At 42.9% G+C, this 18,643-nt stretch overlaps 1 protein-coding gene across 1 annotated transcript in view; it reads left to right on the forward strand.

Annotated features, from left to right (window-relative positions):
* The first annotated feature begins 2,232 nt into the window (after positions 1–2,232).
* LOC147616852 (exocyst complex component SEC5C-like) overlaps positions 2,233–18,643 on the forward strand; it is a 147,860-nt gene continuing 131,449 nt past the window's right edge. The window contains exons 1-3 of the mRNA XM_086776492.1: positions 2,233–2,819; positions 3,955–4,100; positions 4,317–4,447. Coding sequence (XP_086632618.1) covers positions 2,391–2,819; positions 3,955–4,100; positions 4,317–4,447 — 706 coding nt within the window. The 5' untranslated portion in view covers positions 2,233–2,390. The remainder of the gene's footprint in view (positions 2,820–3,954; positions 4,101–4,316; positions 4,448–18,643) is intronic.

An 18,643-nucleotide genomic window follows, 5' to 3' on the forward strand; every position in this document is an offset into this window, starting at 1 on the left:
GGGAGAATCCATATCATGTCTAGCCATTCTTGCATCATGCTCGGCATTCATGCCCAGTGCCACTTTTTGTCCTCAAGTTTACCATCCTCAATGTAGTAAGAATCTAGCTCTTCAGTTGCTCTACTTGTATAATGCTTAGCTACTATCAAGGACAAGTGGCCTTTAGACACAATGGTCTCTGCTGGTTCCTTTAACAAATCTTGCCATCCTAGTGTTTAGAGAAGATGTCATAGAAAGGCGAGTCTCCACATCAATTGCTTGGATCGTTCCACACTTCCAGCATCATGCATAAGTGCTCCTTCCCTTAGCAATGAATTCTTTTTGAATAAACCCATGGTGAAGTCGTTAATGCCATTGGAAATCCTAGTAGAAGGTTTGGTTGTTAACTTGAGAACTCTCTCCTTTCCCTTCTGCTTTTCATGGATCTGGATCCTTCGTTTGTGATTCTGATCCTAGATGATTTGAAGCATTGTCTTTTGGGCCAATCTTATCCCCTATGATTCATCCTTCAGAATTTGGAGTATTAAATTGTGGGGTTTCCTAGGTTTTCACAAGGTTCTCTAGCTCAGATTGTTCCTATTATGAACGTTTTTTACTTTCTCATTTTTGTTATTTTTGGGATTTCAATTCATGTACTTGCCCACTTCTCGCTTCCAAAGAGGACAAGGTCATGGGGTTAGCACGGTGATCGACTGTGCTTGTACTCAAAGGAGGGTGAAGATGTGGTCAAGTGTTGAGTGATCCCACCAGAATTGAGCATAACTCACGGCTCAAACCACTTATCTCGCTACCCAGTCATTGAGGTATGCCTCTATTGTTAAGCCAAAAAATATTCCAATAATGATGGTGCATTAATTTAATGGATCCAAAACATTCATTTGGAGCATATGGAGGTGGGTTCCTCTATTTAACTAATGAATCGTATGTCGTTGATGCCATGATGTGTTCCAATGCCATTTGCAACATTTGAAAAATGATAAGGCCAAGGACCATGTTACAATAAACCATGTTCGCACTTTGGAATCACCTTCAAGGCTTCCTCTTGAAGCAAGGTTTATAAAACCTAAGCTCTAAGCTTGGGTCTAAATGCAAGGCACATATGCCTTAACTATGGGTGTAACCAATAAAAAATAGCAACCAAAGACTATAGAGAAGGACTACAAGTTGAATTATTTACTTGTAGCTATGTGACGTTACACAAATCTCATAATGAAGCCATTGTTTCAATATCATGGCCATACAATCCATCGGCGAACCAGATGTAGGAAACGATCGAGGTAAAAGGAAAGTAGGCATGGCTGTAAAGGTTCATCCTTATTATGACAAGGCTGAAACCTTATTGTGATAGCGGGCCGTCTTAATTAATGCCAACACAAAAAAGTGTGAATAGGGGCGGATAACGAGCGAAAAATGCTTATTCATTAATTAATAAGGAGTACGTGAATAATTAATAAGGGCTACTTGGGATAAGGAGTACTCGATTAATTAATAAGGCCCCTATTAGTTTTTTTAAAAATTAAACGCTGTGCACCTCCTAACTGTCTGCGTAGGCCAATATAGGGACTCGGGAGTGTTGTTTGTGCCGATGCGATGCCTGCATAATAGGGGCGCTGAGATTCTGGCGATGTTGCAGCAAATTGAAGCCGTTTTGTCTCGCCAAAGCCTTTTGTTGAGTTCCCTCGGCGAGTATGCCATTTGATCGCGTCTTCTTCCAAGGATTTCTGTAGCGAACTGCCCCAGGGGCGTTTCCGAACGCCACGATAGCACTGCGCACAAGGGAGAAAATGTCTCCGAATGCCTTCTTCTACGTGGAGAGGCTTTGATTGGCTCCTCTTCATCTGCTGCTTCTGCTTCCCATAGGCCTAGGCTGCGTCTATCAGATTTTACCAATATGAATCCATAGGATTTTTCCTTATAAAAAATAAAAAATACCAGTGGAGGCAAATCGCTCATCAGTGCAGACATTTGGGAGCTCTGAATTTTCAGAGTCATCAGAGTGAATAGAGTGAATAATAGAGGATTACACTCTAGTGTAGTAGCCTAGGAATGGCTTTTTACTATGGAATAAGTAGCATCACAAAAAACTCAAAAACCTTTTTACTTCAGATTAATATGTTTGACTATGGAACGCCAATGATCCTTAGCTTACGTCAAATTAATCGTACATGTAATCGATCTTTTGCTGGAAGATATATATATATATATATATATATATAGTGGCTTACAACACACAACGCCAACTCGTCTACGTTGCCCCTAGGCTACATATAATCGATCTTATGATGATATTATTTACTATAGATTAATAATAATTGTACATGTAATTATCATCGATTATAGACCCAGGGAAGCAGACGGAGAAGAAGAAGAAGAAGAGGAGCGCGGCAGCAATGTCGATTTCGAGCATGGACGAGTTCGAAGAGCAGGAGGACGAGGAGGAACTCTTGCAGAGGGCGCTGGAGGAGCAGGCGCAGCGCGATCTGCACTACGCCAGGCCTCTTAACCACCCGCCTCCGCTCATCTCTCCCGCTGCCGCAGGCCCCCCCTCGCGCCAGCCTCCACCCGCTCCTCCTCCTCGAAGGCCCCCTCCGCCTAGGCCCTCCCAGCCTCAGCCCCAGCCGCCCCCCCACGACGACGATGACGAGGAGTCGGACGTGGAACTCCTCAGCCTCTCCTCTGAGGACGATGACCCCGATAACGACGATTCGCGCTTCCGGAGGAGATCCGCCGCTTCTCACCAAGCGAAGATCGACGACGATCTCGACTGGGATGACGACGACGAGGAGCCTGATAGCTGGAAGCGAGTCGATGAAAGCGAGGTAACGCCTTCTTTCTACAGCAAGGATGCATCACATCATGCTTTCATCTTAATCAACGAATCAGAAGTGGACAACCCAGCAATCCAGAATATCCACAGGTTGATTATGACAGCAAGGTAGACACGTCTGCCATAGCGCCGTCCAGGTTGCGCCCTGGTTATTTAACAAGGAACGATCTTGGTACAAATGACAGAAACAGTGGTGGAGAATCGTTCCTCATTTTAAGGCACCATAGCTCTTCATATGGAGGGCAAGGATAATAATGGGTAGCCTGCTTATAGTTGGAGCCTTGCCTCATGCATCTTGGGGATGCCTCCTCCCACTCAGCAGCTCTTTTGTATGCTCTGGCCATTCACCACAAGAGTCCCAAATCTTTCAAAACCCATAGAGAAAGTCATCCTTGGTGCTGATAAAAACACGCACTTTATTTTTCAGTTTTGGCGAAGTGCTTGGCATAGTCTGCCATGTGTTTTGTACCCAATATTTGCGTGGCTGACACTCCTCCTGTTGTGCCTGTTCTCTTCCTCCCACCTTGCAGCGTTCTTCTTCCAATTTTTCCTCACGTCGCTCTTCTCTTCTTATTTCTCTTTCTTCTCTTTCTTGCTCGCCTTTTTCTTCATATTCCGCTTTCCCCTCACTTCTTTCATATTTTTTCCTCCTTTCTCTATTCTTCCATCTTCTCTTCCTCTTTACATCTCTTTCTTTCTTCTCTCCTCTTCCTCGTTACTTCTCTTTCTACCGTCTCTTCTCTTCTCTTTCCTAAATCATCTCTTCTTTCCTTTAATTTCCAAGTCATGTTTCAAGTAGTCCTCACACCACCACAAGGCGGGACACTGTTTGGACAATGTGCCAATTATTTTTCTTCACAAGGACCTAGTTTAATCTTTTTGGCTGTATTGGGTGAAAAGATTGTTTTGGGATTACAGAGCTAGTCTGATTATAAGTTTCAACACGCGGATTGTGAACAGTATCGGGAAATCAGTGGCTTGGTTTGGTGTTGTAAGTCTCTAAAAGAGAGTAAGATAAACTGAACAGCTTTGCTTGAGATTGCAACTGGGAAGGCTGAGTGCACTTGGTTTCTTTGGGCTTGCTTACTCAGTAAAGTTAAAAGCTTAATAGCTTGATGATGTCACAGCTGGCAAGGATGGTGAGAGAGATGCGGGAAGCTAAGTTAACAGCTGGTCCAAACCTGAGAAGGGCTCCTACATATGGACGAAAGGCCAGTATTGTATCTGAGGCCTTTCCTCGAGGTGATGACTTTATTGATCCATTGGGACTTGGGTGAGTAAAAGACTGATAGAAGTTCATAGTCAGACTTTATTATTTTCTTCTCTCATCGTAATATTGCCTTGATCAATCAATATCTTCTCTGCAAGACTATGTTGGGCTTTTGCCATTTTGCTTTTCTTGGTGCCTAGGCTTTCTGAGCTTAGCTTAATGGTATAGGGCTGTATTTCGTTCTATGGCATGATTTGACGGCCTGTAGTTATGTGACAGTGTTATAGATATAAGACGTCTAACTCTGGTGACGGAAAATACTATATCCTCACAAGCGTCTAACTCTTTAATCAAGGATGAGGGTGGTGAAGCTGGTCAGGTATCTGCTGCAAAAGATCCTGCTTTCAGAGGTACCGTACTTTGATTCTTAGGCTGCATTCACACAAATAAAAACAAGTTTGAACATGCCATTTTGCATGATTGATGATCTCTATGATGCACATATTGGCCTTACAGACCCTTGTGGTCTTTTGTTAGATGTTTCTCCCTTGGCCTTGCCCACTTCTCTTGCCCTCGCCCTCACCCCCCCACCTGTTCGCGCTGCTTGCAGCGCTGGTGTTGTCTCCGTCATGTGCAGGTCCACACCCACCACCTGCTGTTCGCCATCACCCACCTCCCGCTTGTGAGCTGTGTGTACGCATTGCCCACACTCCCTGCTTGTGAGCACCGGCGCCACCACCCGCCACCATCACCCGGCTGCCCCACCCGCCACCATTGATAGAATGTGCAGCGGAAGAAGGGAAAGTGGAAACACATGAGAGAGAGAGAGAGAGAGAGAGAGAGAGAGAGAGAGAGGGAGAGATGGAGAGGAAATACAGGTGAGAACCTGCTCTCAATATCATCACCAAAAGGAATACATGTCCCAAGCAAGAGGGGAGAACCTCGTCAGTGAGAGACTGTAGCTAGACAAGCTAGGCAAGCAATGCTAAGCAGTGAAATATGAGGGAGGCATTCCGGCTATATATACCTCTACATGAAGGCAGTCGATTGGTGATAAACATCTCCACGACTGGGAAAAATACCCAGGACCATAAATGGGGAATAAATATGGGTAAAATACATGTGAGGGGTGACCAGCCCCTCAGACTAACATGGTCAGTCCTAGAGACTAATAGGACACCAAATAGGAAGCCAGCAAGTAGGGGATGATATCTAACACCCCCTCTTAGCACCGGATGTTGAGCAAACTCCAAGAAGCCAGAGACGCCGTCCTCGATCAAAGATGAAAGACTACATAAACAGGTACCAAGAAAGCTCCACAAGCTATCTCCTCCGCAACTCAGCTACAAAAGCAACAGAACAAGCTGTCAGGTACACCGCTCCTCTGGAAGAAAACAACCATATAGGTTGCGACGTGTTGCTCCAAATAATGGTTCTAAACCCAAGTGTAAGAACACTCCCCGAAGTCGAATGTCATGCATCCAGCCTGGAGAAGGTATGAAAAACCTCATAACCAACCAAGATCAGATCCTGTAGATAATCAATTCTGGGAGAAGCAAACTGCTCCTCACTGGAACCCTCAAAATAAATAGAGTCAATCTGCTCCAACTCTGTACCAAGAGTAGCCAAATGCTGTATAAAAGCATCCTCTGAAAAGGTCGGCATCACAAGATGTAAAGACTCTGTAGAAAAGATGGGGTCCATCTGCCCAAACTCCATAACATGAGTTGTCCAATGCTGTACATAAGTGCTCTGATACCAACTGTGAGATCCCTGTTCCCACCGAGCAACAGTTTCGGGTTACTAGCAGCGGAAGTAGCACTTCTCGCGCGGGACAAGGGTCCCACATTCGGGGCCTCGTCCACGGATATCCGGACAAGAGACTAATCCGTCGGTTTTTCCAAAATCGGATTCGGAAAAAACTTCCCTTACCCGGAAAGCACGGGCGATTCCACCAGGATAACTTTTTACTCTAACGAAGTCAAGACCATTACTGGTCAAGCTGATCCGATTGCACCTATAAAGGTACTCGTTCGGATCAAGGAAGAAACTTGCACTTGGATCATTGGAATCAACGCTTTTTTCCCCATCAAGAGGCACAGCCGTTGATTCCTATCCATAGAACAATTTCTATCCGGGATTTACTTTATCTATCGTAATAACAAAAATTGAGTCTCGATTTACGGATCCATCAGTCCAGCCTAACCCCATCCGATCCCATGGGTTAGCCAACCGCCCAACCACTGTAGTGATGGGATCCAATTTGGAATTTGGTTAGGTTTTGTCCCGGGTACCAAGGAAAAGAGTTCCAAGGCTCCCTAGCCGGAAGTTCATGCAAACATAAAATTAGGCACACCACTTACACACCCAATATGAAATTGCCTTTTTCTTAGCATCAGCTAACTTTAAAACAATCCTTTAATGAAACCATAGTACCACTGATCACAGTCTTCCAAATTATCCGGTTGATTCTCAAATTTCCCATCATTCCTTCATCAGAGTATCTATGGCATCATTGGCAACTAGAACGCTCACCACCTGTCCACTCAGGGGCCTTTTCAATAGTTCCTAGCCCATAATACTCGGCAATATAATCACTTATTAGAATCCAGATGGACTCTCGTTGAAGATCAGCAAGATCAACCAACAGATCCATATAAAGAGCCATGGACTCATCCATTGAAGACCAGCAAGGTCAATCAACCAGATCCATGCCCGGTTTCACAAAACAACTCTTACTCCTTGTTCCAATATCTTCCTCGACGCACGCGTGGGTATCCTAGGCGACCCAGAGCCCGAGCACCGTATGGTCAGCACCCTCTAGGATCCTTCGCAGGTGACCTAGCGCTTCACTGATAGGCCGCTTCCTTGGTCTCCATCCACCGTACCGGAAGCTCACCATTTTAATCGAACCGAGGCTGGTCAAGACCTCGGCCGACTTTGCTACGCGAGACGTCCTCCATTGACTCTCCTTCAGCAGTTGCAACTTTATCAGTTAGGTCTCCACGACCTTAATCACAAGACGGTCAAAATGCTTCCCCAGCATTCTTGACATAAAACAACCATTTACAAACAGCATTTATAAACAGTTTACAAATACAATTTCTATATTAACTCTCATTTTTTCACATTATCCCTCATTAATCCACATTACTTATTCCACATTCCATTTATATGTGTACTCATCCAATCACCTTATTTTCCATCTCTTCACTTCAGATTCCTTCACATCACATATCATATATTCACATCCATATCCACATCCATACATCCACATCCACGTCCACATCCACATCTACATGCTTATCTCCATTTTCACATCCTCATTTATACATCCACATCCCATATCCACATTCATACATACACATCCATATCCACATCCACATGCATACATCCATTATCACGTCCTCATTCATACATCCACATCCACATTCCCATTCACATCTATACATCCATATCTACATGCATATTTACATCCATATATCCACATCTATATCCTCATTCACATCCCTACATCCACATTCATGCATCCACATCTACATGCATACATCCATACATACACATCCACATTTACATCCATGCATCCACATCCACATCCTCATTCACATCCATACATCCACATTCATGCATTCACATCTACATGCATACATCCATACATACACATCCACATTTACATCCATGCATCCACATCCACATCCTCATTCACATCCATACATCCACATTCATGCATCCACATCTGCATGCATACATCCATACATACCCATCCACATTCACATCCATATTCTCACCCTATCACAACCCATATACATCTTATCCCATCACATACACTTCTTACCTCATCCCATACACATCCTATTACTTCTTAACTCATCTTATCCCATCCTAACTCATCTCATATACATCTTATCATACCTTATCACTTTCCATATCTTTTTATGCATACCTCTATGCATGAAATTCAATTATGCTAAAAGTAACACTTTTATAATAAAATATTCATCTCTTATGCATATCTCTATGCATAAAATTCAATTATGCTAAAAGTAACACTTTTATAATAAAATATTAATCTCTTATGCATACCTCTATGCATGAATTTCAATTATGCTAAAAGTAACACTTTTATAATAAAATATTCATCTCTTATGCATACCTCTATGCATGAAATTCAATTATGCTAAAAGTAACACTTTTATAATAAAATATTAATCTCTTATGCATACCTCTATGCATGAATTTCAATTATGCTAAAAGTAACACTTTTATAATAAAATATTCATCTCTTATGCATACCTCTATGCATGAATTTCAATTAAGCTAAAAGTAACTCTTTTATAATAAAATATTCATCTCTTATGCATACCTCTATGCATGAATTTCAATTATGCATAATATAAAAATCAATTTCTCTAGGATTACAATGAATATCTTTCAATTAATGTAGGATGATAATTCTTAGAATATGGTAGGAAGTCCTCTTTTCATGATTTGAATGAAATTATTTTATACGTAATTTTTATAAAAATTTTGCCATAGCTTCGCTGCTATGACTGATAAATCTCAAATTTTTTAAGGAATAAAGCTTATCATTAAGAAAATAATTAGAATGATCCTTAATTGGATCATTAATCCATAATAATGGATTGAATCATCAATATTCATGAAATACATAAACTAAAAGCATAGAAAAAAGCCATTAATTTAACCTCAAGTATAGATTAATCTTGGATTAAGGAAAAGCTTTATGAAAAGCTTCATTTGGATTGAGAATGGGTCATGAGTATGACCATTTCTTGAGTGTGAGAGAGAAATTACATAAAAACCATTTGAATTAAGCATAAATAAAAATTTATGTAATTCTTAACTATCATTAATCAATTAACTTCAATAGCATTCATCAATTTATGTAACTCTTCACTACCATTCATCAATTAACTTCAATAGCATTCAAAAACCATTCCAAATAAGCTTCTTAAGCTTGAGAGGGGTTGAGAAGAGAGAAGCATTGAGAAATTATAGAAAAGATCAAAATTCACTATTTACCTTACAAATTGCTTGATTCTTTGTTCACGGTAAAGGCCCCCTACCAATCAATTGGTTAAGTATGTTGATGGAGCCACCAATGGGGATTGAAGAAAGAGGGAAGTTCCAATTTCTTCAATTTGGAGAGAATTTTAGAGAATAGTAGAAACTAGCATTATTTTAGCATAACTCTAGTATAGTAAAATTCTTCTATTTTTTTCAAAGGACTCATATTCTATTTATAGAAGAGTGAAGCTCTAACCAAAGCTAACTGAATTTTAGAATTTTTCAAATTCAGTTTAGTTGAATTTGAACTAGATTTGGACTTAGTTTGGTTACTTTTTGATTCGGTTTGGTTCTATTTTGATTTGGTTTGGTTCAAGAGAGAGGAGAGATAAAAATGTCACATTATATTTGAGTTTAAAACTCATTCAAGCATGTGAAATATGCACCTCCTTTAAAGAATTCCCCTTCCTTACATATGTGTCAAAATGGAATCATTATACCCAAAATATCTCATATTTTTAATATTACTCATAGTTTTTTACTAATAAACCTTGTACATTTTCAACTCTTCATCTTATGTGAGCATTTACTCATTTTTGGATACTCAATTTATCTCATTTTTTTGATATTACTCATAGTTTTTTACTAATAAACCTTGTACATATTCAACTCTTCATCTTATGTGAGCATTTACTTATTTTTGGATACTCAATTTATCTCATTTTTTTGATATTACTCATAGTTTTTTACTAATAAACCTTGTACATATTCAACTCTTCATCTTATGTGAGCTTTTACTCATTTTTGGGTATCTTCTTTTACAAATTGGATTTATCTCCTCCCTACACATGGATTGATGCTATTGGCCCATAAGAACCTTAATTGGACCATAATCCAATTTTTTTTGAAAATCTAGACCCTTAGGCTAAGGTCCTTTATACCCATTTCCAATAAATTCCAATTGCACATTGGAAAGTTCTTTTTTGAATTTCTGTTTCAGGGGAACTTATTTTAATAAGATGAGTTATTTTTCTATCCAAAATTATTAAAAATCTGAATATTCTCTCTCTAGAATATTTTCTCTCTCTATGTTAAAACAGTTAGAAACAAGATCTGATATATTCCTGAAGAGGGATTTAATTACATGGGAAGATACTAGACATCAAAAAGGGGTTGGGGGAGGCATCTTACAGTTCCAAAGGCAAAAACCATCTCTGTTACCCATAGATGTATACAGAGTTATCCATAGTTGCAATTGTAGTTCAAGGTGTGGCCGACTTTGAACCATACCCATTTTTACTATCTCATGTGACTAGTACACAATATCATAGAAGTCCCATAAGCAGATGGACTGTGTACCCCCCTCTTGAGCATCAGGCAATGCTCTAGACCTATGCTCTGTTGAACCTGAATGAGCATATTAAGAGTCGGCTCCAAATCAAAGGCATCAAGATAAAGCTGCAATACCTAATGTGAATCTGCTAAGTCACCCTCCTCCATCCACTTCGCATCCATCGGTGAATAGTTCTTGAACTTCACAAGATAGTGACGGGAAAATTTACCTTGTACCTTTCTTTCCTTGTGTGCCAGTATCTGCTTGGGAATAAGAACCTCATCAAGTTCCTCTGCTTCTAACTGAGCCTCATTTAATACATCCTCAAGCACCCAAAACCTGCCTGCACTCCACCCAAGTGGTAAGCACAAGTCCCCAATGAAGCATAGTAGATCACCACTGCTAAACATAGAAAGAAGCTGCCTTTCGAACCCATGAAGCCTCTGTGAAGATACCACCAGTGACAAAGTGTCAAAAGTCACGTGCACACCACAAGTGGCATGGCATCATTAAGCATTAATGAGGACATTTAAGTATTATTCAGGCATATATCAGCATAAGCATGTATATGGGGTTGTTTCAGCACCAGTACCTTAGCCTTCATAAGCATATAAGGCATTTAGTTGCATCAGGTCGGGGTTGTTAGCACCAGCCGATAGCATGGTATGGACAGCCGACAGCTTTCTAGGCATTTATGACAAGTTGTGAGCATCTGGGGGGCTGGCCGACTGCAGCAAACTGGCCGACCAGCATAAGAAGCGCATCCATTCAGTCCTTCATCTGAGTTCAGTGCATAGATCATCCATCTCCTCAGCGTTTCCTTCCCAGGCAACAAGGAGAGCATCGATTCAGCATTAGTGGATCAGCTTTTCAGCATACAGACAACGTCGCATCAGTTCCATAGCCTTCAACCCATCTCTTGCACCAGAACACTTCAATTGCTTCTTGTTCCTGGCCAACTACTTCTTATCCTTGGTGTCTTTTCTCCTGAGCTTCATCTTTAGCTTTTACTCTTCACCTCATACAGGCAAAGACATACAACCCTGCACTGTCTCCTGTACTTCCTTTTCACTTTCCACATGTTGAAGCTTTTGATGTGACAACCATGGGCTTGCCTCCTTGAGAAAGTAGATGATATCCCGGCAAAACGGAACCATGAAACCGGCCTTCAGAAACTTGATGGGTGGTGAAACAAACACTCGCACACAAAACACTTCAACACCTTTGAGGACCTGGAAAAGGAAAACAAAGAGGGGGAGCTAGAGTGCTCTTGCAAATAGTACACGGACACCGATTGACCCCAAATCGCAGCGGTGCCCCTTGCGGTATTTCTTTAAATTTTTTTCAAATTTGAGTACAAAGTACAACTTGTAGAATCCTCCACCAACAGGATCTCTTGAAGTTTCACCCAAGTCTTCCAAATGAGTACTTAGCAAGCCTTACCCCATGTCTTCTTTATCAAGAGCCCTTCTCAAAGCCTTAACCCTTGATCTTTGTCTTCAAAAGCCTTCACGTTAAGTGCTCGAGGGCCTCGTACACACTCAAGGCTCAAGACTCGCTAGCCGGCACCTCTGGCGCCCTTGCTCTCTTGCAACTCTACCCTGGAAGTGTCCCATGTCTCGAGTCCTAACACTTGCTAGCCAAGGCACTTTTCATAGCACCCTTGCTCACACAAGGCTGGCACCAGAGAGCCCCACCCAAAACATCATGACCCAAGACAAAGAGAAAGCAGCCCAAGATACAAACTGATCTGCAGCTTTTTCCCTCCAGGAGTGCACGCGTTCATGTTTGGGAATCATAGCCTCATGCTCCCACTCTTGGCATAGCGGCTCATGCCTTTGAAACAATCCCAAAAACTCTTCTTTCCAAGCTTCATGTCATCAGAGCTTTCCTGACGCAGCTTTCTTGCTCACAGCCACAATCTCCTCCGTCACAGCCCTCATCGTGGCCTTCCCATGGAGTGTCTTCTAAACCAAACACTGAAGCACTCCACACGAACAGGTTTTCGTCTCCATAAAGGTTCGTGCTACAGTCCTCTGTGCGCCTGTAGGCCAACCTGCCTCTGTGCCATGCGAGAGAGAGAGAGAGAGAGAGAGAGAGAGAGAGCAAAACCTTGCCTGCAGCTTTGTGCGCGACCCTCTGCAGCAGCCTGCAACCTTGCGTCTCCTCTCAAGAGAGAGATAAAGAGAGTGCGAGGAAACCTGCGTAGCCCACGTGTGCGCTTCTGCCCTACCAATCCGCCTCCCAAGGTGGTTCCGAACATAGTGAACGATACGTTTAGTACGTTTGGAAAACGTGCTGAAAAGATTCCAAACGTAGTGAACGTTGCCCCCAATATATATAGTTATAAACTTTTTGAAATATGAGTCGAGAGAGAGAGAGAGAGAGAGAGAGAGAGAGAGAAGAGAGAAGAAAGGAAGATATATTAACGTCTACGAGAGGCCAAAGTCGGCCTATGAGACAAAAAATAATACAACTGTGTTCTTCCGGTCATCGGAAAAGAGAGAGAGAGAGAGAGAGAGAGAGAGATGATGAAATGAAATGAAATGTTATATTAACGTCTTCAAAAGGCCAAAGTGACCTATGAGACTAAAGTTACAACCATGTGACATCTGATACAGTGTATGGAAAAGAAAAGAAAGAACTGAAGATAAGTATCTAGCCCTACAATTCATCAGTAGGGAGCATCCGGAAGCAGCAACTAGGGAGAGTGGGAAGCTAATGCTACTAGTCAAAATGGAGTACATGAGTATATGAATACATGAATATGGGGGAGTACAAAAGTGACAGTGAGTACAACAATATATGGCTGGAGTGGTAATCATCCTAGGAGCTCTAGCATGGGTCTCTACCGGATGGCCTGGATATCTGCCATAGTGAGATGCCTGGTCGGACGAGAGAGAGAGAGAGAGAGAGAGAGAGAGAGAGAGAGAGAGAGAGAGAGAGTGGCGGGGGCAGAAAGAAAGAAAGATTTTATTAACATCTTCCAAAAGACCGACCTTGGCCTATGAGATAAAAGAGTGTACCTGTGTGGAGTATCCTCTGTCATCCCAACAAAATGAAAAAGTACTGAACTAAAAAGCTGAATCTGGGTGTGCAGTAAGTACAATGAGAGAGAGAGAGAGAGAGAGAGAGAGAGAGAGAGAGAGAGAGAGAGATTAAGCGTCTACTAAAGACCCAATGGGCCTATGAGACCAAAGTGGTACAATAATGTCCATGGCATCTCTCATCATGGAATGGAAAATAAAATAGAATGAAAACATAAATATAGCTATCTCATTGGGGTGATACAAAACTGTCCATGGAAACTCGTCATGGAATACTAAGAACATAAAAAACATGGGAGCAACATCAGCTCCGAGTAGTTAGTATACCACTCTCCAAAATGTCAAGCATGGGGTTGACGAGTATGGCGGAGAGGTCTCCATCAGCTATGTCACGTGGAAAGGTAGCTCAATGGCGGTGGAGAATGTCCTGGATCTTTAGCTGACGAGGTGATCGTGGCCGACGAGGGGGTCGAGGGCGTTAGGCACGCTGGAGTGTAGAGGCTCGGTCCGAGGTAACTTCTCTCGGGCGAGGTAGGTCCAGAGCAGCTCGTGGAGGGTCCACAAGATCCACTATGTCGTTGTCGTCCACCTCTTGGGTCCGGAAGAAACTGGTGATGGTTGGTTGCCGAGAGAGGGGGCGGGGTGGCTGGGGCCTGTGTCTCAAGAAGATGTCCTTGTGTTTGCGGAGCTCAATGTCAAATCCCCACGGATCTCCTTGTGATCGTTCCTGGTACGAGACTCGAATCCTGCAAACAAACAAACAAACAACAAGGGGGTGCAGGCCTGACTCACCTCCCAACCATGACAGCCGTGCACAGTCTTGGCTGTCCCCACCGAGCCACGAGCTGAGCTAAGTAGGTTGACGTACCGACCAATCTCCTCCTCGCGACGTCCCATACCGCCATGAAGCTGCCCTCGCGGGCCTCGAGATTGCTGCCGGCCTCGGCTGCGTAAAGCAGGTGCACGTCTGCACTAGATCCAAGCTCCAAGACCATAGAGCTCTCACAAACTCGCGAGACTCTCTATATCCCAATAACTAACCTTGGACACCCTTTTATAGGCTCTTGGCTGGCCATCGGGCGTCCACACTTGGGCGCCCGCTTGTCCATACTTGGGTGCCCGCCCGTTAGTTTATCCCTAACTCAGCTCGCCAATCAGCTTGCCTAGCTCCAAGCTTCCCCAAACCTCGAAGCTAGTCTTGCGTGCATGTAGCATACGGTAGATACGCACTGTGTACATGACATACTCCCCTTCCTCTAAGAGCTCACTAAAAAGCCAGGGTAATCTCTCTAAAGAGTAGTTAATGTCTCCCATGTAGCGTCCTCCTCAATACGATCCTTCCACTTGATCTTGTATTCCGTGATAAGCGTATTACACAATTTTCTTTCACGAAATCCAAGAATCTTTTCAGGTTCGTGCAGAACAAATGTCATGTCCTCGATATCTATAATTTCTTGAGGAGTAACTAACTGATCTGTTCCACTCAGTACTTCCTTAAGTCTACTGACATGAAATACAAGATGAACTTTCACATGAGAAGGCAAATCCAATTTATATGCAACTGAACCAATCCGTCGTGTAATACGAAATGGTCCATAGTATCTAGGGGATAATTTCGGAGATCGACCTGTCTGTAAAGTCTCGGAATCTTTCGAAACTCGCAAATACACCATTGTTCCTTCAGAGAACTCTCTGGGTGAACGATGTCTATTAGAATAAAACCTGTCTCGGTCTTGAGCACTTCTAATAGATTCCTTCGTAACTTGTAACATTTCCTGCATAATTATGCTGAAGTCCTGAGAATCCTACTGTAACAGGTGATCTAGGTTGAAAACCATACATAAGCATGAAAGGACTGAAACCTGTACTCGTATGCTTAGTACTGTTATATGCAAATTCTAACATAGGAAGATAATCCTCCCATGAACTTTGTCTTTTGGATACATATGCTCGAAGCATATTCTCCAAAATCTGATTCACTCTTTCAGTCTGGCCATCAGATTGAGGACGATCAGAGGAACTCAAATTCAAAGTTGTTTCCAACTTCTCAAAAACAAGTTTCCAAAAATCACTCGTAAACTTAGAGTCCCTATCACTGACTATGTCCTGCGGTAACCCGTGCAGTCTAAACAATTGCTCGATAAACTGCCGTGCTAATTGCGTAGGTGTAATAGACTTCCGGGTCGGTAAAAATCTAGCCATTTTTGTCAAGCGATCTACCACAACCCAAATAGAATCGTGGCCTTGATGTGTTCTTGGCAATCCGATAATAAAATCCATGGAAATACTTTCCCATTTATTACCTGGGATTTGCAAAGGATGCAATAACCCAGCCTGTCTAAAGCGTTCAGCTTTATTTGCCTGACAAATTTGACACTTGAGAACATAATCTTCTACATACTCTTTCATCTTTGGCCAATAAAAAGTGTGTTTCACTAATGATAATGTCTTGTGTACCCCAGGGTGTCCAGCAGAAGGGGCGTCGTGACACTCCTTAAGAATCTTGGACCTAATGTCCGGGATCTGTGGTACACAAATTTTGTCATTACGGAATAGTAAACCATTCCGAATCATCCACTGGCCTCCTGCAGCCTGAATGGTAGACTGCTTAGTCATTGAGTCTTGGTCAATCAATGAGCTCCCGTCCTGGATCTTGTGCCAAAATGGACCAAAATAACTATTAGTCCTGCAAAGCCCTCTCAATGACTGAAATAAGTTAGTAGAAATCTCAGTGAACGACAAAGTATTCACCTCTCTAATTCGACTAAGCGCATCTGCAACACTATTCATGGACTCTTTCCGATAACGGATCTCAAAATCAAAATCTTGCATTAACTCCGTCCATCGAGCTTTCCTTCCTCTCAAATCATCCGCATCACACACATACTTGATTGATTGATGATCAGTCAATACCACAAACTTGGAGCCATATAAATAATGTCTCCAAACCTTGAGAGCATCAATCACAGCATAAAGCTCCTTCTCAAGGGTTGGCCAACGAGATTGAGTGTCGTCTAGCTTTTTACTTTCAAAAGCAACCGGTCTACCATCTTGAAATAGAGCAGCCCCGATGGCATAGTCACTGGCATTAGTTTCTAGAATATAAGGCCGACTAGGATCGGGTAATGCTAAGATAGGTGCTTCCTTGACTTTATCTTTCAAAAGTCTGAAGGCCATATCCAAATCCTTATTCCAAGTGATTGGCTGATTTGACGACCTTTCAATAAGTCGGTCATCAGTAGTGTGAGCTGAGAGTACTCCCGCACAGATTTTCGAAGAAAAACAACAAAACTGAGAAAAGAACGAAGTTGTTTCACTGTTTGTGGTATAGGCCAGTCCAGAACCTTCTGAACTTGGTCATAGTCAATGCTCAATTCATCTCTAGTGATCTTGTCATAGTCACAGGGGACGGAGGGGACGGAGGCTTGGAACGCCGGGACGGCGAAACGGGACGCCGCAGGGACGGGGACGGCAGGGGAAGGGAACGACAGTAGGAACGGGGACGGCTGTGGGGGGCGGCCCTGTGGGGGGACGTAGGGAGCCATTCTGTGGTTTCTTTTGCCCGTTTCTAGCCGTTTGCGGGGCCATTTCTAGCCGTTTGGCTTGGCCGTTTGGGAGGCCTTGAGCCTTTGAGGCTTGGGCCTTGGGCCTTGGGCCTTGGCCCTTGCCTCTCTCTTGCCTTGAGGTTTGGCCTTTAGGCTTGAGCCTTGGGACCTTGGGCCTTGGCCCTTGAGGCTTGGCCCTTGCCTCTCTCTCTCTCTCTCACTTGCCCTTGCCTCTCTCTTGCCTATCTAATATCTATATAAGAACAAGGCTACAAGGCTACAAGCATGGAGTTTAGGCTTTAGCATAAACGGCCCTTCGGGCCGGGGGGGAGTCATCTCCTCCCCGGACCCCTTGCAGAGAGGGGCTCACGCCCCCCTCCGCACCTTCCCCCAAGTAGGCTGGTGTGAAACTGCGCGCCGCAACGGACCCAAAATTTACAGCCCATATGCAGTAGGTGTATAATAACTCACCGCATATGCATGTAGCCTGGTTGGCAGCGTGCCAACCTTCTCCAGAATCGTCTCATGCTATCTGGCCACAATCGGCCACCATCCGGTGTTAATATGACTCAAAAGCTTACCATTTTATGTAAATTTGTGCTCATTTTGATGTACTTCCAAAGTAGAATAAGTGTAGAGTAGAAAAACTTAAAAAAAAAGTATTTTTTGAGTGCCATTCAATGCCTAGGGACAACATTTGAAATGTGTAGAGAGCTTTTGGCAAAGTACCCAAGTGAAGAGGAGAAAGCATGTGCACGAAAGAAACCATTATTGATGCATCTTACTTCAATAGACATGGGGACGATGTAAGCATGGGAGATGGACAATAGTATGGGGGACTTGGGAGCTTTGCATTTTCCTAGGATTTGCAGCCTATGGGTGCAACCTCCGGCAAGCAGCAAACCTTGGGAGTAGCTTGGGATCCCAACAAGAAAGAGAGGGTAGATGTAGCTGTTGCAAGGTTCTTTTATCATGATCATGTATCATTCAATGTTGCAAGGTCCCCATATTTTATTGAAATGGTCTAGGAGATTGCACGGTATGGCCCAACATACAAGCCTCTTTTCTATGAGACACTATGCACCACCTTGTTGCAAAAGGAGAAAGCTGTAATTGAATGTGCTTTAGAATCTGTGCATGAAAGTTGGGCAAAGAATGTTGTGTCACTTATTGCAGATGGTTGGAGTGACACTCGAAAAAGGTCCATTCATGGCATGGTTGCTTATTCTCGAGGAAGAATGCAACTCATTTTCTCACATGATGCTTCTAGGACTGGAAAAATTGCAGATCAGTTTGTGGAAGAGTGGGCCCATAGAATGTTATTCAGTTCTTAGCTGATGGTGAGGCAACAAATAGAGAAGCTAGTCTAAAGCTTGAAGACAACATTTAGTCCATGCTTTGCTCATTGTTTGAGCAACTTACTGAAGGATATTGGCAGCTTGCCATGGATTGATCAACACGTTCAAAAAGGCAAGGAGATAATAAGCTTCATTCAAAACCATCAATTTATTTTGAATGAATTTCACAAGAGATCACCCAGAAAGGATCTCTTGAAGTACTCAGAGACACGCTTTGGTTAGAACTTTCTCATGATGAAGAGGTTATTCAAAGTTAACTTGCCTTTGAAGCAGTTGGTTGTATACAATGAGTGGA

Source organism: Cibotium barometz, chromosome 37, assembly GCF_041138505.1.
Source record: "Cibotium barometz isolate CiBa-2024 chromosome 37, ASM4113850v1, whole genome shotgun sequence".
NCBI classification, from domain to species: Eukaryota; Viridiplantae; Streptophyta; class Polypodiopsida; order Cyatheales; family Cibotiaceae; genus Cibotium; species Cibotium barometz.